The following is a 23719-nucleotide window of genomic DNA, read 5'->3' on the forward strand; positions in this document are numbered from 1 at the left end:
TGTTGTTTTTCAAAGTGTTTGACTGCTAGCATTCTTATGCATTGTTTATACCCCATAAACAATGTTATAAGAGAGAGTAAAGAGAACATGCTTCATGTTATTTATTTATTTAGGAAGGATAGGTTATTTCTAGGGCTGAACGATTTTGCCAAAAAAGTGCGCTTGTTTTTAACCAACATGGCGCCTTAAATACAATTTTCCTTTGCACTAAGCAGAGGCGCGCAGATGTTTCACTCCAGGGTGTCTGTGTTTTAATGACCTTGACAGCTTGCTTGTCCAGAGTCCATTGTTGCAGGACTTTTCTGCAACCTTATTTCTACTATCAAGCATGGATCTGTGTACTAGCTGCAACTCACTCGTCCCTCCTCTGTGGTAGCAAATCCTCTTAAAGGGTATTACTGCCACCTAACGGGCTGGGGGGAGAGGGAGAAGTTTTGCCACTGAAATATGAAAGTGCAATTGTATTGCAAATGCAATGAATTGACCGGGCCTGGTTATTTCACACTGGTCCTTTGTTTAGCTGCGCAAATAATTCAGTTTCAGACTTACAGTATGTGTCCAAACAACATAGTTATAAAAGTCCAAGGCTTGGTCTTGGATTTCTTTGGCTAACAACACCGTTTTTTGTTAATCCTGTACCACCTATTTTGATACGTAAAGTCAAGCAGAGTCTTTCTTCATGAATAAACATGCAAATTCACATCCACACTAGAAATGACCTGCTGAAGGTCTCACATATGCAGGATTTTTTCCTCTGAATTTCCACACTGTGGAATAAAGGAATGTCTGTTTTTATTGGAGACTTGCTTTAGCATCTATTAGCTTTCAAGATCATCTTCACATTTTCTGACCTGAGAGCAAGTGTTCCTTTCTACTGTATCAATTAAAAAGAAATCTGTCATGTTATTAGGTACTTGTTTATTAGCGTTTTCAGGAGATTCAAAGCCGAAAGAACTTTTCTTTGTTCTCTTTTTGAGATGCAGGCTTTATTTCATACATACATTCATCCTCACAATGCCCTAAGTCCATCCATGCTAACAGGACCACATTCATTTTGTTCTGTTCCCCTAATCTACTCAGTCAGATGTCTATACAGAGCAAACAGCTGAGACCTCCCACCCAGAGTATTGATAGGATACATATGGGAGCTGCAACAAAGGAGGCAACATCGAGGTGAGCTGAGGTGGTAACGACACCAACTCCGCTGGGAAACTTCAGAAGCTGCTATTGCAAATTAAACACACTTGGACAGCTTTGCATAATAAGATTGAGGAGGTGAGATGGTTCAGTCGAGCTGCAGCTGGTACAGGTGATATCCGAAGAATTACAGCAGGTCTGACCGGTTGCAGAGCTGTATAATGCAAATGTTCAATATGTGAGAGATTCTTTTGCAGAGCAGGATCCATGTTTCTGTCTATGGAGCCTCCAGGGAGATACAGGTTTTAGTGGAAATGTTAATTCTGGAATATTTTTTTTAGATTTATGGGTGTTTTTGTCACTTTGACTGTTTTCCAATCAAATGTGAAGCATTTATTTTGATTTGGAGAGACTTTCTGGGTAGGTGTTTAGCTAGCAATGCGTACGGCTCTACATTGTAAACCCTTTATTGAAAACATTAGAAATTGTACCCCCTGTTTTTGGGATGCACAGCTTTGGTATACCCTAATTTTCCTCCGGAAACTTCGCTCAAATGTTGAAAATTTCACAATCAGCAGATGCTGGAATTGGCTAAATTAAATTAATGAAATATTCCTAGCTAAAAGCTTGATTTTAGGCATGAGAAATTTCAGCCTATTGTTTCACACCCTGTCAAACAAATAGTCCCAGGAACATGTATGGTGAAAAAGAAAAAATACCCATTACATGACTGTCAACGTCATTTCATTCGCAGCGTGCCTTCCTACACGCCACAGCCGCAGGAGTGAAGCATAAATGATATCACAAAGATGGGTCATCTGTCAGAGGGAATACATTAGAGAAATTGTCTTTGAGAAATGACACCGTTATCACGACAGGATGACAGCAACGCTGCAGGCCCGGCGTCTAATCCGCCATCAGCGGTCAGCTAAACGCTATGCCACTGACCTCTACACCCATCTCCTCTTGTAAAGGGACAATTGGCAGCTCGTCTTGGAATCTCCTTGTCTTTCACATAAAGAGAAGCCCTCATGCAGTTTCCATCGACAATAGTCAACAATAACTGCTCACTGACTCAGCTAAATGATTTCTACATTTGTAAATGCCACCAGCAGTCAGAAAAGCTTCTATTGTTCATTGAACACAGCAGGGTTCCAGCAGCACCAGTTAGTACAGTTAGAAAGAAACTGAGTCATAGCAGGTTGGGGTTCCTGCAGAGGGGAGAAAGCAGCTCAGCATATTATGAAGGTCTTAGATAGCATGTCTAAAATAAAAAAGGAGAGATTTTGCATCATCAAACTGATCCAAAAACAATATGTAACTTTTTTCCTACTCCAAGCTTAAAGCAATTCCTCCTGAAGTGAGAACTTTTCTTTTCTACCGCATCAGCTCTGCTGATCAATCAGCAATCAGTCGGTTTGGATTGTTAAAGGGGGAAAAGTAAAAACCAAAACAATCCAAACATGCAAAGCACAAAAAAAAAAAAATCTAAAGAAAAGAAAAAACCACAATCATGTTTTTCCCTGGGAATGTAGCGTTGGTGCGGTTGTGTTGCACGCACAATCCACAATGCACCAGTAGCCCGCAAAGTCACAGTAGCACACACAAGCGCGCTGCTGTGACTGCTGATCTCACAGCGGAATGAGTTTTTAATAAAATCAGACTAAAACACCAGTAATGGGTTTAAGTAAAAAAACATTTTTTTTTAATAAACCAGACATTATATCCCGACTGAAGGCTAAAATATACCTCAAATGCCTCTTATTGATGCTAAAGCCTGATCAGAGATGAAAAATATTGTTTTGTGTTGTCCTCACACTGTGCTCTTTGTGTGCACAAAACATCTACAGTTCCATTACTGTACAGATAAACTAAAAGTTAGCAATGTCAGGACTGCATCTTCCAAAAACATCTTGCACAATTTTTAAACGCGATACACTTTTTATTTGTTTACATTGTTCCAGGTCACTCTGACACACGCCAAGGTGACATTAAACTGTGATAAACTTTGGCAACAGGAACACACACCAGCATGTTTGGTCAAGAACAGCAAAGACCAGAAAACCTATGTAATCACTGAGCACTGATGACCATAAGCTCTGTTTTAAGTATTCATTCACACCCATTTTTGTAACTTTTTTCAACTACTATTTGTTACTTTTAATGAAAATATCTGTTTCTTCTCCCCCTCTGAGTTTATAACATCATGGTAGCATTTATTTGGAGCTAATAATACTTAAGAATTAATGCAAATAAAAAAAGATACAAACAGTAAGTACAACAATCATATTCACTTTTAATTGAAGATCCTATAATCAATTTTTTTTATCCAATCGATACCTGGGCTCAGAGGATACTGGATAGCGATCCGATGAAGGAATCAGACTTGACACAAACATTGTTAAAAAAAGAAATGAACACAGATATAGAGGTCATTCGTATTAATTAACAAAGTGTACATTAGCAGCTAAAAGATAATTCCACGTAAGGCATACTACATTTCAAAATGTAATATAAAATACAGTCCTTTAACTGCCATTCCTCCAGTATCCCGTCCGGCTAATTAATATCGCAGCAGACATCCGGTGCTTCTCTATGTACAACTTTCTGTAACTAATCGAACGATGAGTTCTGCTACTCAACAGGAGATCCTGTGGGAGATTGCACCACGACATGTTTATGACCTTAAATTACAGCAAACTGGGGTTCTGGACCGCCTCCACCATCCACTGTGAGTTTTAGCATCTCAGCCCAGACAGATATTCATCAGCCTTGCAAATAAAAAAACGTAATAATTCCAAAATATCTTTATGCTGAACATGACTGAAAAATAACAATCTACTAAATGTTTCATGCAAGCACAGCTCTGGAACTGCATACACTGTTACTGCCATGCTGCTGATGATTTGCTATTGTGCAGCTGTTGCTTGGAGTTAAATCTGATTCAGACAACCTTCCAATAAGTAGAATAAAACAAACTGCTTCAGGTTGGTGCAAAAGACACATTACTGCAGACAATTGATTACAGGTATTGCTGCTAAGGTTGGCAGAGGCATTTTATTATGTTTAGCTGGGTCATTACTATTTCACATAGTAATTACCTTTTATCCTCAATTAAAGGAATCAAACTGCATCCTGTATTTACTTGGTCATCTTTGTCTAATATAAAATTGAACTTGATGATTTAAAACTTTTCACCAGCATTTAAATCTCCTCTCTTGAATTAGAGTCAAGGAAGCAAACATGACTGATGAGCAGCACTCAAGTTTTCTTTCCATTCCTCATTTGCATTTAGACGATTTGGTGCCGTCCATTTGCTCTTTGCTTGTTTTTATCAATTAAGTCAAAACGGTGAAATATAAATTTCCCACATAACGCTCTCCTCTACCTCATAAATGCTCTGCGCTCTTTCTGAACATCAGAACCCCCGCCTTACCAAGATCTCACAACAAAGAGATGTTAATTCCCATTCATGCGATCGCCCTCTCAACTGAGCATGAGCTGAGGGGCCATTATTCTAAAGTGCTTCACTCCTTCACTTATGCTGGAAGACATGACTTACAAATCAGCCTACACTACGCTTTCATGACCAATCCACATGAAACATTCATCGAAGTGTGCTGGCCTCCAGATCATGGGGTCCAAAACATCAGATAAGATTTGTTCCCACCAACCCCGTCTGTTAATTAGGTCTAACATGCTGAGCGTCTGGTTAACACAGTCACAGTCTGCTGCTCCTTCAAGTTAGGAGTTGGGTGGTACCTTAACTTCTAATACAAGGCAACATTAGGCCCATAGAAATCAAAGGAACAGAAACTAAGTTTAAAACAGAGTTATAAGTCAGATATTAACCAGTAACAATGATTTTCATTATTTGGTTCAAATTAAACTCCCTCCTCAATCCCAAAGGTAAATTAGACAATCTCTTAACTCATTATGTGAGACTCAAAGAGTTGTTAAAAATGGGTTTTAGCTTTGGGCAAGAAGAATCTCCTTTGTTAAGGGTTTTCAATTGCTTCTAAGGTATCCTGTTATGCATATCATTTCTAGGGGTTGCAGGGCAGAGTTGGCCTTCTTTATCCAGTTTTTAAGTAATTCACTCTGATGCTCTCCACATCAGACTCGTAGAACATCTGCAACTTATTGCTGCAAACACTGAGGGACTGAAGTGTCATCTTTCTTAAAAAACAGACTGTATTAAAACATTAAGACAAATATCCAAACGAGTAAACCTAGCACTCATTGAACAATACTGACCATCGAATTAGAGGTCCTGAATTCAGCAGAAGTTGAAAAGATTTCAAAGTTAGACAGAGATTTGCAGATTTAAAATAGGCATAGGTGGAGAGCTTCACAGCTGTCTGGAGACAATCTCAAATCTACAGTCTTTTTTTCTGAGCAGGTAAGACTCCTTATGAAAATGCTACTCGATAAACATCACACTCTTCAGTGTGGAAGTTTTAAAATACAGAAATTAGACCTAAAAGTTTTTTTTTTTATCATTGTGTTTCGAAATGACACACGACAAGCATCTAGCATAGAAATGTATGAACCTTCTAAGAAAAATTTAAATACATAGAAAATATTTCTAATAACTTCAGCAGACAGCGGTCACTCGGCCCCCCCTGGCGGTTTTTGTGTCTCTCTGCGTCAGTGTGTCATTTCACCGCCTGGCGAACAGCAGGCTGAACAGGTGAAGGAGCGAACTGCCCCGGAGATGACACAGGATAGCAGAGAGGGTGCATGCATAACAGCAAACTTGCTCAGTTTAAGATTTTTGGGGGGTTTCAACCTCCATATGCTCTGTAACAAGCTGAATCTGAACGTTGGCAAAAAGGTTTAAAGTTAAGGTTAGGGTCTACATTTTGTAGAGCTGGGTTTGGTAACTCTGGTCCTTAGGGACCACTATCCTACACGTTTAGGTGTTTCCCTGCCTCCACAAACCTGACCTGAAAGAAAAAGTGATCAATGCAGCTTTTCATGGCTGACGAGGAGGTAATTAAATCATTCGAATCAGGTGTGCTTTAGTGGAGACATATCTAAAACATGGACAATGGCCCCTGAGGACCAGGGTTAAGAAACTCCGCTCTAGATAATACACAAAGAGGCTGCTGCTGACTTTATACCAACTAATGGCTCAATGGCTTAAAAAAATAAATAAATAAAACACAAAAGAGGTTAAAATGTCAACTCCAGATAATTTTTGTCCTTTTTTAAACCTTTGCCATGACAGGCGGTGGTCGCTTTAGCTTGACCCCTTATGTTGCATCTAATGACCACAGTCCGGGCTGGGATTTAAGCATAGCCATCAACTTTATCACAGAAATAGCATTGGCTGTCTGCAAGCTTTCCTTCTGAGTTTTCAGTCACTTTACTTTTTAACTGGATTTGAAGCTAATCTAAAAACAACTAAAATGTCTTTTGCCTCATCCTTTCACACCAGCAAACCTTTCAAACACTGAGGTTTTGTTGTTAAAACATGTCAAATAAACCTAATAAAGATTTTTTGCAGTCATTTTATATCCTGTTCCACAGAAGATATAACCTGAATGCAAACCCATTTTTTAAGAAGCAATTCTAAGACACAAATAACTAAAGGAGAAAAATGTTTTATGACTCAACATAAGATGAATTGCTGATTTTCTTGTTAAAATAAATAAGGAATAATTAACCTGAGCTCCAGCAACAACGCTGCAGAGATAAAGAGCCAAAGAGGAGCCAGAGTGGGCTGCAGACCCATTAGAGGGTCTGATTAAATTCACATATGCAGAAGGATTAAGATCCATGTTACTGTTTCCCATTTAAACATCATTACCAGTATGATCAAAGACTGGGACATGCAGCTACTAACTGGAAAACAAGTGTGCAATCATCACTGATGGCTTTGATCTCCATTCACAGGTCTGACAGACCACCCACTCATGCAAAATACATTCAAATCTTCCATCTGCAATCCCCTGGTTAGACTCCGGTGCTTCGATTTTGACCGACGGGGTTGAAAACGTCTAACTCCATTCGGAGGGGTCAAACTGATACAGAGTACAAGTCGTACCCAAGAGGTTTTCCAACACACATTAAAAACAAACCTGCAGAAAAAAGTAGGCTTTGGCATTTGTCTAGAAAACCCTGGACTGATCATTCTTACTTTAAAGGCACACTATGCAACATTTTTCAGTTAATTAATGTGTTCCATAACGTTATGGATGATTAAATGAGTCATTTCAGGTTGAACAAAGGTATTCTCGGCCGCCCTGGTGGTCTGTGGGGGAAATACTGCACTTGCAACTGCAGGAGCACCGACCCACACCCACAGGCTCAGAAGTCTCGTGAGAGTCAGTCTTGCTTTACGGCGAGAACTGCTACACCCCCCAGTTAAAAGCATTCTCGTTGCTAGCAAAGTGGCGATCTTTGTGCAGTAATGCTACGTTCACGCAGCAAAAGCACGTCTGCTGCTTCATTTTTGCTGCTTGTACCAGTTGCTGCTCTGGCTGCGCGGTGCAAAAGTGTGTCTGAGGCGCGTTGGGCGGAGCTTCACTAACCTTTCTCTGCCTTGCAGCTATATTTGCTGTGATCAGTGGGAATAAAGTAGTTTTAATATGTGTTTAAGTGAGAAAATACACCTGAAAACGTAATCAGTGCCGTCAGTTCATTCAGATTATTATCCTGCCTTCAATATTTTTTCTGTCGGAGCCGCTCAGACCCCCACATACCAGGGATGCGCCGACAGTATGGATCCCTTCATCAGCAGCGGTTCACCGCGGCAGCTGGTAGGTGTTTTTCATCTAAATAATCCAAACTGCATATTCTGCCGGCAGATTTCTGCATTTTAAGTTAATTTAGGCGTCAATAAACTGTTTAAGAGGAGTGATCATCAGCGCTGTGTCTCTCTCCCTGCGTTAAACGCGCCCGATGTGCTGCTTCAGCTGCTCAGACGTGCTGCGCCTGGTGCTCAAAACGCGCCGCTGGACCTTTTGCTGCGCCTTGACGTGCGTCAACCATTGACTTTGCATGTAAACTCGCTGCTTCTGTCGCGCCAGCTACGTCCAGTGTGAACGCAGCATTAGTCATTCGCTGCTAAGCTCAAAACAACCGCGCCTGGCTTGATGGAGAAACCAGGAGAACAGCTGAGCATATTTACGACAGTGCACTTTTACTTTCGCCCTCTGGGGGGAGCCTTGCTGGAAAATCAACACCGGTTGCATAGTGTACCTTTAACTACAGGGTTAGATGGCCGCTCGTGACCTTATATATCATATAACAACACAGTTCAGATCTAGTAGAGGGTTTGTCAATGTGGTGTTAAGGCCAGTAGCTGGCTGCAAAGCTTAGGTCCACCTTCAGTCAAAACAAGCACCTTTAAACTCATTGGGCCTCAGATGCATTACACATGAATGAATGCCTCCAATTCTGCTTCCAACTCACAGAGAGCAGAGCTACTGTACGCTCCCTACCTCCATAACGTGTAACAGTAGAGGAAGAGTGAGATCTCCTACTCCCACCACTTAGCATCTAATTAGGAAAACAGGATGCAAGGTTGAGTTTCAAGTTAAAGTTGAAGCACCATCCAGTGATAAACACTGAGGGGCTTCGAGTGCATTCACCTCCTTGCTTAATGATTGACATTAAACATTCAGAGCATAGTGCAGGCAGTTGACAGAGCCTATTTAGCACTGATTAAGTTATCTGCTATTTACAAAGCACCCCTGTTCTGCGAGCACAGCCAAGACGATAACATGATTTAACTTCAACGTTTCGGACATTAGGTTGTGAAACATTACCTCTGATACTTCACTAAACCTGCTGATATGTTAAAGCAAGAAGTGTGATTTGATTATCTCAGCTAAGCAAATGACAGTTGATCATATCTGTGATGTTCAGACGTTGCTTGGGTCCATAAGGTCAGGGTAAACAGATTTTCTCTTTAATATCAGAAACAGTACGGTTTACTGCAACTAAATTTAATATTTGCTTTTCTATCCTGCCTGGCAAGACTTCCTTTTCTTGAGTTTGAAAGCAACACAAACAAGGGATCTGTTAGAGCTGCAAACATTCAACCCCATGTGTTTGTATTGTAAAAAAATAAATAAGCACACGTGATCTTATGTGTACATTTAGTCTTATATGATCACCTCCCTTCAGAAGTGTATTAAGGCTCATATCTGCTTAACAAATAACATAAATGCAATGTTAAAACAGGAGTTCGGGTCATACGGCAAGTCTCTGAGACTGAACTGTTGTGCCCTATTAACGTCATGACCTTGTTTAGAAGTTACAAGAGACAAAAAACATGGTGTGCGCAAAGGTTAGCGCACACAACCCATGTATGCAGGCCTTAATTCTCGACGTGGGCGACAAGGGTTCGAATCTGCCCTGTGGTCTTTTCCCGCATGTCTCTCATGCCCCCTTTCCTGTCAGCCTACTGTCCATAAAAACGAGCCACTACTGCTGTACAAACTGAAAAAAAGCCTCTGATCCTACAAATGAAGCCAAATAGAAACAACAACAACAAAAAAACACTGTACAGTTATGAAAAATAAGGAATTATTTTAAGAGTTAAATAGAAAAATGTACAAATGTGTATACATTTCCAGCCATAAAAACACCAACAAACTATTTACCAGAATAAAATAGAACAACTTAGCAAAAACAGCAAGGATGTTGGCCCTTATTGAGTTTGTTGGGAGCAGAGATTTTTCTAAAGTCTAACAGCTGCTGAGGAGCAGGTAGGATCTGCCAAAACGCCCCTTTGAACACAGAGTCCTGAGAGGTAACCTGGGGCAGAGCTGACCTTTCCTGATGAGCTGATCTGAATCCTTCCTCTCAGTTGCTGCTCCAGGAAATTACACCACAGCTGATTGTTGATGCCACCACAGAGTAAAAAAAAAAAATGCCCTTGTGTTGATGCAACGCGACAGATGGCGTAGCATTAACTCAGCAACATTTCCCTCCTTCAGTAGTAGGGATGTAACGGTACATGCATGTGAATCCAGCAAACTGTTTTAAATATCCGCAGCTTTAACAAAGTGGTACATGATAGAAAAGCATAATAAAACAGAAGAAACGCATCCTTCTTAGTATTTAATGAGTATGCAAAGATGGAGGATCAATTGCATAATTTGGCAACAAGAGTTTACAAAAACAAGAAAAGAGTCTTAAATGATCATGAAGATAATCTCAGCCAACTCATCTTTGAAGATTTGTTGATAGTTCAGCCATATTTGCGGGATTTTAGATTCAGATTTATGTCTGGACTTTGACTAGACCACTCAAAAAGCTTTATCTTATTTTTCTTCTACTGACCACCAGAGCCAATTCACCAGCGTAATCTCATCAGATAACCCTCCCCCCTTAATCAGATTTTTTTTTCTTATACCTTTATAAGAAGTGCCAGGATGTTTTTGTGAGAGGCGTGTTTTTATGAATTTACAGATTAAGAGATTTCTCCTTGGATCTCCATGTAGCTGCCATCTCTGCCTCCATTTCTCTCTCAAGTCTTAAAAAAAATGGTTTTATAAAATTTTTCGCACAAGGATAGATGTTAATACTTTTTTTTTTATTCTGTTGAATTAATTTAGATTGGGGGACCACTTGTTTTTTGTTCTCAGATGCGTTTCATTCAAGAGATTAGTTGTTTTTACAGCAGTGGCAATAAGCAAGTCTAGATGTGTCTAATGAAGATAACCAAAAACCATTGGGTTAATAACATTTCAAAATGTAATAAAAATGAGCTCTTTCCGTATATGGCTATCAAAATTGACCACATATTTTCAATATCAGAAGCATTTAGATGACGATTAAATAAAGACTGTAGAAATCTGTAGGAAGGTAAAGACTTGGATTCAGGGTTGTGTCGGAGAACTGCTTATGCATCAGTTATAAGACGTGACTGGACTAATCTGATGGTTGCTTCAAGATCAATGCTGTCAACATAAGAAGCATCACTTTTGTTTTGCCAAATTAAAAAAAAAAAAGAACAAAAAGTGAAAAGATTGAACCATTTAGAAACATTTGTAAAATGACAAACAGTTCATCAACAATATAAAAAAGGAAACCCCGCTGATGAAACTTAATCTAAATTAAACCGTTGTTACTCAGATGATTGGGCCAAACAGTCTATAAAGTACTTTAACATCCGCACACATATCAAAACAAATGCACAGACATGCTACTGCTTTTCCATAAGCTGAACCTGTTAAATTATTTATCATGGAGCTTTGTCGCTCTCCGTGTTTGCCTCTTAGCGATTTGTAAGCATTGGGCTCTCAGCTGTGTGCAACCGAACACCACAAGGCTGGTTTCCTCAAGATATTCCCCCCGTCAACAGAGGAAAACCAGCTCTCTGATCGTGAGTGAAAAAACATGAATGGATGGATTTATGGCTGAGATCTATGCATTTGTATTTTCAAGGGAATCTAACCCAGACATCAGAACATGGAGCTTAAGCAGCATGAAAATCCGTGTCTGTAACAATGAAGCACCTCACCTGTATAAGATGCGATCCAGCCCCACGAAGACACCATGGCCAGCAGCCATTTGAACATGACCCCTTCGATGTGCCAGAAAGCCGAGCTGTCCCATATTCTCAGCGGCTGGAGGAGCAACATGTACAAGCAGTAGGAAGGGATGGCCACACAGTTGTTGAAGAACATAAAGACGAAACGGATCACAGACTTGAGGAGAACCCAGCTCAGTTTGCCGGCACCGTCCAACAGCTGTGCCATCCTGAAACGCACCGTCTGCAGACAGACAAAGCAGCGGTTAGAGGTTTTATTTTTCTGACTGAACATAAAATAAGAAAAAAAATAGCATTCTGCTTTTATAGGTGTGAATAGAAGCATTCAACTGCAGGGATTAAAATAAATAAAGCCTACTGGATTTTTGAACAGGTTGCCAGAGTTTCTGATCAAATTTATCGTTTGTTTTTTCTTCCAGAATACGTCCTAGTTTGAAGTTGCATGAAATTCCTTTATCATTTTACTTTTAAAGTAGTTGTAAAAAGGTTTTACTATTTCAACAGAAACTATTTTCATATTTATTCTATTAAAATTAACTTCAAAACAGAATTCCCTCTTTTACTGGGTTTCTGTTTCGTTTTGTTTATGTATGCTTATTTCTGTTAAATGCTTCAGTATAATTGGACCTTATCTGTCCCAAAAATAATTGCATAGCTATTTTGTGGGAGGTTTTTTAAACAGGAATTTTTAAACCCTTCCCCCCCATAGAGATAAGTAAAAACCCTTAAAATAGATCATCGCAGCATTGACACATGCTGATAACTTAGAAAAATCCAGCCTTTAATCTGAGCACATTTACACAGAGATAGACAATATCACATTGAGGGGAAAAAAGCTAAAATAAGAATACATCATCACACCTTTAAAAAAAAGTTTAAGTTAATATAATTAAACTATATTGTAATTCCTACTGAACTTTAAGATGACCAGTGTCTTGGAGTTTTAAATCCCTGACAGGTGACTTCCTGTTTCAATAAAGTACAAATAATGTGACACGGAGTGGTTCAAGTGCCACAGAGAAAAATCTACCTTTAAAAAGTCAGGAAATGACTTCAGGAAAACAACCATGAGCCTAAAAGTGGCCCCTTCTGCAATCCAAGCGCAATTAGAGACCTCAATAAGCTGTATTCAGAGAAGCAATCGCAGGGATAACTCAACAACTATTAGATGCCATCATCCACAAGTCATGTTTGACAGGCCTACCAGAGAAAAAGTAAAAAATGATTTCCTGTTTACTTTCCGCACATCAACCTGTGCCCTTTAGCCGAGGTCAGATGGAAGTAAAACCAATACAGGAAAAAACCCTTTCTGAGGTTGGTGTAAAAATCAACCATTTAGCAGGTGGAAGGCCTATTATTAAATATGATGGAAGATTAATCATCAAGTAATCATTAATCAACAAATAAACAGACAAACAAACCATCATTATCTCAGGTGAGCATTAGAGAGAAAACAGGACAACCAACTGAGACAATTATTTCAACTTTAAAAAACGAGGAATTGTCCTAATTAGATTAAAATGTCAGCTCTAACGTGCAACAGGCAGCCCATACTTGGGTGCGATAGACTCACATCTTCAATGATAATTATCCTAAAAGTGTCAAATGTCTTATCGGAATATTTCTGAACTTGATGGAAAAGTTCATTCAGTCAAGAAAAGACTAAAGGCTGTGTGTTAGGTTTTTTCTTTGTACATGATGTGCATTGTTACTTTAAAGGTCAAGGCATAGATGGTGTGTCAGTTTCTGATACGGACAGCTAAGCATCCACCTGATGCAAAACATGGACTCATGAGGTATAAGAAGGAGGAGATGACCTTGTTCTGGGCTCAATCTTTGCCGGACGCTCGCTGATGTTTTTTGAGCCCACAGCTTTGCCAACCCTAAGCAATTTCTCTGTTCTGTAACGACCTTACCTGGAATAAACGCTGTTTAGTCCTTTTTTATATGGTTTTACCCAGTTTGAGTTAAGAGTAGTAAATAACTTGCTCCGAGGACAAGAACCGGAAGGGAAGTTCCGAGGCGCAGCCGCCTTCAGGGGGACATAACTTCCATATTTAACATGTGGCAACCTGGTCCTGACCTACATTAGTCATTTAGGAGGAATTCTGGGAGCTGGTTGTGACAGAAGTTCAGCTGCTATTTTGTTGTTATTACAAGGTATAAAACACTTGTCTTCTAAATAAATAGATTTGTAAAACCTTAACTAGCCGTTCTTTATCACTATTACATTTCAGTTCCTCCAAAAAGCCATTATTCCGCTCTAAAAATCTCACATATGCCCTATATGGGTGGGTAAAAAAATGAAAATCATCTTCCAAGAATCAGCCCCCAATATAAGCAACACATCAAGGATCAGATAGACTGATGTCGAACTAACTGGTATTAGCCTTAAAACTATAAAGATAAACATACAAGTAATGCATTGAAATACCATTTTTCTATGTTGAATAAAAATGTGAATATATTCATAGTTAATAATATAGTAATAGAACTATGATGCTAAAGTTTACGATTTGGTAGAACAAAGTAGAGTGTCAGGAAAACAGCAGTTAATCATAACTTGTTTAGTCATCTCAGTATTTGGCAACAGCATCGGAATGACATGCTTTCCTCATATCTTGCAGCTCTGTTTTTGATTTGTGAATCTGATACAAGTCCTCTTTGAAAACATCTGTCTGGAGTCTGGTTCTCAGAGACCTGACTATGTACCAAAAGGCAAAAAGTGGGAAATGGGGTTTAATTTATTCATTTTTTAAATTATTTTAGTTTTTAATTTATTTTATGTAACTTTTCACTTTGGTGACACAAATAGCTTCAAAATGTCCTCATGATTATACTTCTTTTAAAATTGTTATGCCTTTTAAAATAAAAACAGCAATCTACGTCCCTTTCACATTTTATTGTTGCCAGTTACCAATACGACAACAGCTTTTTTTAAAAGACTTTCAAGGAAATTTGCATCTTATTTTAAAATAGATATATCTACGTTCTTTGTTAAATTGCCATACCTTGTTTTAAAATGCATAAAATATTTGAAGGTATTGTAAATTTACCAATTTGCACATATCAGAAGTAAAAATTATATTACTGATTCTTTTTAACAACCTTTTAGAAAACAAAATCCAGTCACAATTGCTGCCAGTTTTTGACAATAGGCTTGGAAAATATAACATAGTTGGCTTGAAGTAGGCAAAAACGCCATGGAACAATGGTGCAGCTTCCCAGGAGCAGCTGGCCAACAAAAATCCCTCCAGGAGAGTATCAACTCCTTCAAAAGATTACAAAAACCATAAAAACATTTAAAGCAGGTCTTTCCTTATTTGCATTTGCAAATCAACAAAAAGAAAGAATGAGCAAAGCTGACATCTCTGCAACAATCCGAAGGCGACATAACTGCTTATCAGAAATCAGAAGCAACCCAACGGCAATGATATGTTTACCAAAACACCAGCACAGGAGGATGATTTCTACGACGGAGTATTAGGGCCACACATGAAGAGAAAAAATATTTTTGCCATGACGAGATTAAACTCGACGTGTCGACTTTAAACTCGCCCTGTCGACTTTAAACTCGCCATTTCGAGAATAAAGTTGAAATGACTGACATGTTCTCAAATTCAGAACTGCGAGCCTGGGTAAGCATAGGGAAATACGTTACGTTATTATTGGTAGGCCACCGCTTCCTGTGATGATTATACAGTTGCAGCACGTCAAAGACTACCTTCACTCATAAAAAGCAGACTGCAGCTGTGGAGCGCGGTTGCTCTTTTCTCCAAACTTTGGAATGTCGAGATTGAAGTCGCCACGATATATCAACTTTATTCTCGAAATGGCGAGTTTAAAGTCGACAGGGCGAGTTTAAAGTCGACACGTAGAGATTAAACTCAACATGACATTTCAACTTTATTCTCGAAATGTTGAGTTTAATGTCGACATGTCGACTTTAAAGTTGACATGTCGAGTTTAATCTCGTCATGGCAAAAATATTTTTTCTCTTCATGTGTGGCCCTAATACTCCGTCGTAGATTTCCCTAATTTTGGAAAAAAAATCTGTGTACTGATGAGGAAAAAAGTTAAACTTCTTGAAAAGAGTACATTCTCTTAAATGTAGAGTTAAACTAACACCATAAAAAAAGCAAACAAACTGTGTTATACAGTAAGAGTCTAGGGCTGTACAACTTTATTTTGGAACCAGGGCTGTTACACCCATTGAGGACACCAAGGTCACGTTCTCTGCGTTTTTTGTTTTTTAATTTATATTTTTCTTTCTTGTGATATTAACTAAAAATAAATTAAACTGAAACTGAATGTAGGGCGATGATCTAGGTCTCCCACAAACCTGCGAGGTGTTTTACATTTGAAGAGCCAAGATTAACGCAAACGTTCAATAAAAAAGTAGCTTGGGGGTTTGGGAAATTCTGCTGCTTCCTCGTCAACACGCACTATTGCTATGGTAACCACACACAGGCTACAGACGTTAGTGAGTCCATCAGTAATGGCAGTCACTGGAAGAGGAGCATATCAAGCTACAAATGTAGGTGGAGAGCAGTTTAAGTTGTTGATGATGTAGAGAAAAACATGCATTTTCATGAGGAAAGATTTCAGCCCGGCGAGCTGCTCAGACAGCAGAGGAACATCAAACCAAAGAATATTTAATCATACCGGTCGGCAGTCGATTTCAAGCAGTTGAATCTACATTCGTCCATTGATTAGTTGATATATTAGCAATGTCTTGAACTGAAAATGAAATATTTATTTATTTTTGATTTCTCAGTGTTGGATGTTGAACTATTTTATATTTCTGTTGATGTTCTGTCAGATCACCATACGTTGTCAGATCGGCATACATTGTTCTAATCCACATGAGAATTATTTTAACTTTCAAAAAAGTAAATCAGCTTTGATTATACCATTATTTCTTGGGTGTAGAAAAAGCCAGACATAATAGAAGTTTCCGAGATGTTGAGAGAGGAAGCCTCTATAGCTAAAACCATATAAGCCTATATTCATTTAAAATGAGTTACTTTAGTAGTAAAAAAAAAAAAAACGTGTGTGTGGGAATTTAAATTTGGATAGATTTTTTTTTTTTTAAGTTTAAAATCATAGAAAACATTGACTGTGCTTTATGTTGTGACTCAGCATTCATTTAGGTTGGATAAACACTAAGTGTATGCTGATCTAACAGCGTGTGAGGGGGGTTATCTGATGAGATCACCCTGGCATCCGGAACAAGAACGCATGTGCAGAAACAAAATAAAACCTCCGGTTACATTTAAAAATAATACATTTTCTGTGGTAACTTGCCCTAACTTCAAGAGTCACTATAATAGTCTGTCTAAAGTCTCTGAATACCTTTTTATTTACAAATGTTTTAATTTCGTAAGCTCCTATATTTATTTATTTTATATAACTGCCTAAATCTGTACATTTTGTACTTCAGCTTATTCATAGCTCTGCTCTGGAACCTGCAAAACTCACTTAATTTCATGTTAACGTGATGAAATTACTAATAAAACATGGCGTTGAAATGCCATAGTGTTTACATTTCTGTCAATTTATTATTTGACTGTGTTGCTTTTCTTCACTTAAGAGAAAACAGGATAGGGAGGAAAAGGCTGAGTCAAACCAAGTTTTGGAGGAAACAGCAAGATAAGCAGTGAAAAGAGAGAGATAGAGGGAGAGCAGGTAGTATAAAGGGAAAATACTGTGCTGGAACTGTATGTGTTTTAAAAGTCAAATGCTTTTTGCATGATACTTGAAATATTGTGTACCAGGAGTGAGCAGATTAGGCACATCTATCAACATAATAATGTAATAGGGTCTCAGTGTCTATATTACATGCTGAAGTAAATATTTCAATTATACTGCAGCATCCTTTGTGACACATTTCTAACCTCTTAGATAGAAGATGACATAAAGATCCAGTTTAAAACTTTATAATGCCTGAAATGTCTGGCAGAGAAAGTGGAACAGAGAAATGCACCAACTAGTCATAATGATGTTGCTTTTGCTTCTTAAGACTCTGAATATGGCCAAATTTTTGGGGAACACTCTGCTGAACCCACCTAAAAGTGACTCTTGACCTCAGTATGTTTTGGACTCTGTATGGAACCATGAATTCTTCTCTCAACCATAAAATCCTGAAGGAAAGCTTCCTGAAAGAAAGTTTCCTGTTATCATTTTCTAATGTTAAGCAGGAAGGAAATTAAAACAAGATGCTGCCCTAATCCTTCAGTTGCTCAATTTAAAAAGCCAAAAATTAAAGTTTTGAAGTGACCTAATCAAAGTCCAACTGAAATATAAAGTAAAGCTGCTGTTGCATTATTCTATTCAGACATACATATATCGTATAAGGAAAATTCAGCAAGGAGCGAGTCAAAACTCCTCCACTGTGATGTAAAATACTCGACCAATTTGGGAACAATGCTTAGAAAATATAAATGATTGTTCAGTTAATGTTAGACATAACCTGATACAATTCAAGACATTGCATTGCCTGTATTATTGTAAGACCTAAATTCATAAGCTTGACTCATCAACATCACTTTGTAACAGATGTAAAATTACTGATGGAACACTTGCTTATACCCTTTGGTCTTGTGTTAAGTTATCATCTTATTGGTAGGATATTTTTCAATGCTTTTCCTTCAAGAAGACATTTAAACCAGACCCACTGGTTGTCATCTTGGGAGGATCAGGGGCTCTACTTTTGGCGAACACATATGAGGCTCAAGCTAACTCTTTGGGGATGGTTGTGGCAAAGAAAATGATCCTGCAGATGTGGAAAAGTGACTTTGCACCAAGCTACGAAATGTGGCTGAGAGCCTGGAGAAGATCAGGTATCACAACATGGAAAAAATGAAATACTATCACAAGATCAGGGATCCTCTACTCTCCTACATAAGAGGAAAAGACTCACTCCTGTATTGCAAGACCTGAATGCCTCCCATGCACTGTATTGTCACACTTTATCAATAATATGTGATAAATGTTTGTCATATGCGTTTTGTTCTGTGTAACAATATATATATATATATAAACTCTACCAATTAGTTCAATAAAAGGGTCCTTACTTTTACTTGTTAAGACAGATTTAAATCCTGCTGTCTTTTGTATTTACTCAATTTATCTTTAACTGGTGATAAGTACACCAGACAACATGACTAAATGTATAAAGGAGATAATTTTTGTTTTGTAAAAACGAAAGTTACAAAAATAAATAAATAAATAAATAAATAGCAGAAAGGTGTAGATATGGAAGTTGTATAACCAGTCCTGAATCAACCAGGCGAAGAAAAATTAGCAATAATATTCACCTGAAAGGTTTTAGGCAGCTGGGGCTCTATGTCAGGTTTACAAAATGCTATTTACCTCCGCTAGTCGGTTGAGGATAAGGCTATTTTAAGGCATTTAAATGCAACACACGCGCAGAGGACGCTATTCCGATAGTCATTCAAAGCCTGTTTGTTAATGAAGATGCTTGGCTGTCATCAGTGCCTCTATAAACCAGGCTACAAACCTAAGAAGAAGTAACAACCAGAACCTTAGAAGGAGAATTCAGTAAAGAAGGGGACGTTTCTTCCTAACATGCTAGCTAGCAACAGTATGAGTTAGCATAACGGGAAAAGGTGCGGCAAAACGCGCCAGAAATCACCACCTGTGTGCTTTAACGTTAATGGGAAATAAATGATTGATTTAGATCCGAGGCCTTAATTTTTGTGCGGTTTAAGTGGCTGAACGCAAAGGTTGAGTTTGACTGATTGAAAGCGCCTCCAGAGTGTAGTCCCACCCTGTAGTTTAGTAGTAAAAGTCTGCTAGCTCGTGTTACTCACCCAATTAATGTCACTGAAGCATCCAAGGACGGCCAAAGGTCCGACCGAAGCGAGATCAACTGTTATGCTAAGCTAAAAAATGGCTCTCTCTGCCTTTCGGCATGTTACGTCTGTTAAATCTGATCGGGTTTAAAATGGTAAAAAATGTAAAAGGAATCCCCGTGCAGCTGAGCTACTTCTCCCCCCATTTAGCCATCCAGGTCTTCACCGTTAGCGGCTCCAGTTCATCGTCGCTGGTTCCATCTCAGAGAGAAACGCCGGGATAAATCCTCCGATGCATCATCATCATCACCATCAACTTAGCTAGCTCTTGAGCTTCCAGCAAACAGTCCGACGGAGAAGCTGCCAATCCAGGCCTGGGCGCTACGCTCCTCCTAACCGCAACGCAAGCTGTACATGTGCGCATCAAACAGGAGGAGCAGCGACTTTTTTTTTTTTTTTTTTTTCTAGGCTGGAGGGTACCCGTTATCTTTCTCCAGATCCCGAATCAGACCGCGGCAATGTACACAAAGGAAGGACCGCACACGACCGGAAGTGGGTGTAGTTCAACTTCAGAATAAGAGCGCTTTGTGGGGGCGCAGTCGGTAGAGCGCGCGGAGGAGGGGCGGAACTAGATGGGGGGCCAGGGGTGGCCATGGCCACCCTTAAGCAATCATTTGGCCACCCCTACCATTTTTTCACCCTCTAATACAGATGGTGGCAGCAGTTATACTCTCAAGTGGAATATTCATTCTAATTTTTCATATATTACTTACTATTTTTTCATCTATTCATAATTTATTGACAACAAAAACACCTTTGTTAATTATAGACATCAATATACTAACATTAAAAATGATAAGTACAGAATTCCTGCTCTTTTTAGAACTAGATTTGGTATTATATGAGCTAAAGAGAAAATGATGTGTCTCTGCAAGTCATCTAGGAGTCTTCAGTGGAATTATGGATAAATACTTTTTTATTTATTTAATATATTTAATAATTTATGTAGATATTAGTACTTTTAAATATCAATTTTATACAGAAAGATTATTGATAAAAGTAGCTAAGTAATGACAAAGGAAAAGATGTTTGCCCCAGAACTCAAATCTGAAAGAATTTTATCCACTATACCATTTATCTAGAAAGCACAGTGTTTAAATATATGCGTCTATTTGTTAGCAAAGGCTGTAGGAAAGTATAGTTATTCTCATCTTAGGCTTGACCCTGAGGTTTTGGCGCCTATCCACTTTCGGCCACCCCTCAGTGTACATTGGTTAATGTCTTGCCAACCTTATAAAAATTTTATGGCTACGCCTCTGGCAATGCGAGAATTTGAGTATGATCTATCGGGCCCTTTGTCACACGTTTCACTGCCTGTGAATTTGCTGTTCAATTGAATTTAAAAAAGAACCCAGGGTAACTGTAGTAATTCAAATGGGAAACTCTAACCTTCACAAAAGACAGGCAAAAACTTGACACTACTTTATACATGACTAGTTGATAAGAATCATGTATTGACAACACTATATATGTAGCTTTAATCTGTTTTTCAAACAAAGCAAAAAAAGTAACACTGCATATGACAAGAAAGCAAAATCCCCATAGTTATAACTTGGTGTATGTATCATCGTATGGGGATTCATGTTAGACTGCAAAAAGCACAAATCTGGAGCAGAGGTTCACCTTCCAGCAGCATAATACCATAAACATGCCACTACAGCTACAGTCAGTCAGTTTATATGTTTATTTATTGCTTCACTCTGTTAGCCAATAAAAGTTTTTAACTAATTACATTAAACTTTTTTTTGGTTAGATGTGAGCAATTCAACTGTATCTATATAACTTTTTTGAACATATTGTACAATATTCCAGTTCAATATATAAAGATTTTGTAGATTGCAAAAGAACAGTATGCCATGATACGACTGAACAGAAACTCCCATTTAATAACAAACCTAATGTACATCATGCTTAGCATGAACCCATGGGGATTTCCTGACAGAGAAGAGATAAAAAAAAAAAGATAAAAACAAGCAAAAGCTTCAGCAAACCAACAATAACAAACCCAAAATAAAACATATCAGGGTTTCTTTTGTTGTGAACATATATTAGGGAGATAGTGAAGTGAATCAAAAAAGACTTTTTCTTTAGTAAAAATACAGATATTTATAGGTAGTAAAAAAAAATCGTTTAGACAGCCTTTATTTATTAGAATGCTTATTTTCATGTCAATATTTTTGTAATGAAGTTGACAGTCAATGAAGCTCAAATAAGTTTATAATCATAAAAAAACTTTAATGCAACATACCCTACTGTATTTTCATATTTGTTCTTTTTTTTAACCAACCTAAAAAAAATGGTTCATGAATTAGACTAAATAGCGTTGCATCAAGGCTGAAATCTGATTGGACAACAAATATAGCACATAAATGTAATGGAAGCAGCACGGCCAAGAGAAGCACTACAGATAAAAAGAAGGGATTGTTTGAAATAAATTATAACAGCTGGATAGAAGAAAATGAAAGTGTGTCTGAATGGCCACCCTAATCCCTATATAGGGCATTATATAGTGTTTACACCATTTAAGATGAATGTCCAAACGTCTAGTGGATGAAAAAGTAGGCTGTGTCTGAACTTTCGCCCCAACCATTTAAATCCCTCAATCACTATGGTCACGTGACTCCGCCACCCTACACAGTACCTGCGCCATCTTTGTTATTTGTCGCAGTTATTGGGTAGAGACAGCCTATGGCGATAGCGGGCTATTGTGACAACAGATCCCATAATGCTGATGAAGATTTAGTGATTGTGGGATTTAGGGGTTATGGCGGATGCTGTGTCCGAACGTCTTAATCCCTATAGAGAGCGGGGACTATATAATGAGCTTTATAGTGAACAGATGATCACTTCTTTTCACTCCAGGTTGGTCATGTAACTCCACGGCTTGGTTCCTGCTCCATCTTTGTCCTTAGTCGCCTCTGTCGGTTAGCGACAGCCTATGTTGACAGAGGGCCGCTCTGACAGCAAATCCCATAATGCTTTGCGAGGAGAGCTCTCCTGAGATTCCGGGATATATCTGCTTGTCTAGTGAACATGGATGATCACTACTTTACAAAGATGCATTGTGGGAAATTTTGTGTCCAATACTTTTTCATCCACTAGACGCTCGGACACCCATTTCAAATACCACTATATAGTGCCCTATTGACTTTGATTTCATTAAAGATTTCAGGAATCCAATGTGTTCCCACTTTGCATGTTAACCTAGTCAAGAAGTGACGGCTGTTTGAAAAGAGAGAAACAAATTATCTGTGGGATTTTTTTTATAATCAGTTCATATGTCAACATAACATGGCTGTGCTATTGGTTTTTCTTTTGGATTCCTCGTAACTAAGGGAATGCTAAAGCTATTTTCCTGATACTTGAAGAAAATGTTATGTCTGATCTAAGTTCCCAGGATGAGCAAATCAGCTTTGATCGTGCAGGGAATGTTTTGAACATGCAAAAGAATGAATCCAGCAAGAAAGGAGAAGGAACCAACTTTAAAAAGACAAAAAGTATAAGGAAAATGTCTCCTCGTTTAGATGAAATAGTTTATGGTAAAGATAATTTCTCCAGAGAAGAGGATGGCAAAGAAATATTTTACTGTTAATTAAGTGAAAAATGAAGATAAAACTGAAACTCAGGGAACCTTTAAAGAGGCTCCTCAAGGAGAAACCATGATAGTGAAAGAAACTGTAGACGACAGATTTAATTTTCCCATACCAGAGGACAGCAAAACAAATAATTTGGTATACCAGATTTGAAGGTAACCTGAGATCGAAATTGAAATGTGTGTCTGAACGTCTAGTGGATGAAAAACGTAGTGAACTGGAAGTTTCCCACAATGCACCTTGAAAGGTAGTGATAATTCATGGTCACTAGACAATTTGGACTGTTTAGCAGTTTTCAACACTAGTCTGGATGATTCTCTGGACACTGTAATGTGTATGCAGATTTATATAAGTAATCATTAAATAACTTGATCCTTATGTTTGAACCAAGAACACATTTTTTTCACATTTATTCACTGACCTGCTCAGACAGCAAAGAAAAACTGACCTGGGTGATCAAATAATTCTTGTCCCTGCTTCTGAAGACAATATTCACACCTGAGATGTGAAGGAACAAGAAGACAAACACGAGTCCTTCATATTTATCAAGACCATTTAGAAACTCCCCAACGGTAAATAATAATAAATAAAACTAGAAG

At 38.4% G+C, this 23719-nt stretch overlaps 1 protein-coding gene across 1 annotated transcript in view; it reads right to left on the reverse strand.

Annotated features, from left to right (window-relative positions):
• lpgat1 (lysophosphatidylglycerol acyltransferase 1) overlaps positions 1-19983 on the reverse strand; it is a 57604-nt gene extending 37621 nt beyond the window's left edge. The window contains exons 1-2 of the mRNA XM_038291882.1: positions 19486-19983; positions 11621-11873 (exon numbers count right to left, since the gene is read on the reverse strand). Of these exons, the coding sequence (XP_038147810.1) occupies positions 11621-11858 (238 nt within the window). The 5' untranslated portion in view covers positions 11859-11873; positions 19486-19983. The remainder of the gene's footprint in view (positions 1-11620; positions 11874-19485) is intronic.
• Between the last annotated feature and the right edge of the window lie 3736 nt (positions 19984-23719).

Source organism: Cyprinodon tularosa, unplaced genomic scaffold, assembly GCF_016077235.1.
Source record: "Cyprinodon tularosa strain WSP-4 unplaced genomic scaffold, ASM1607723v1 ctg303, whole genome shotgun sequence".
In the NCBI taxonomy this organism is placed as follows: Eukaryota; Metazoa; Chordata; class Actinopteri; order Cyprinodontiformes; family Cyprinodontidae; genus Cyprinodon; species Cyprinodon tularosa.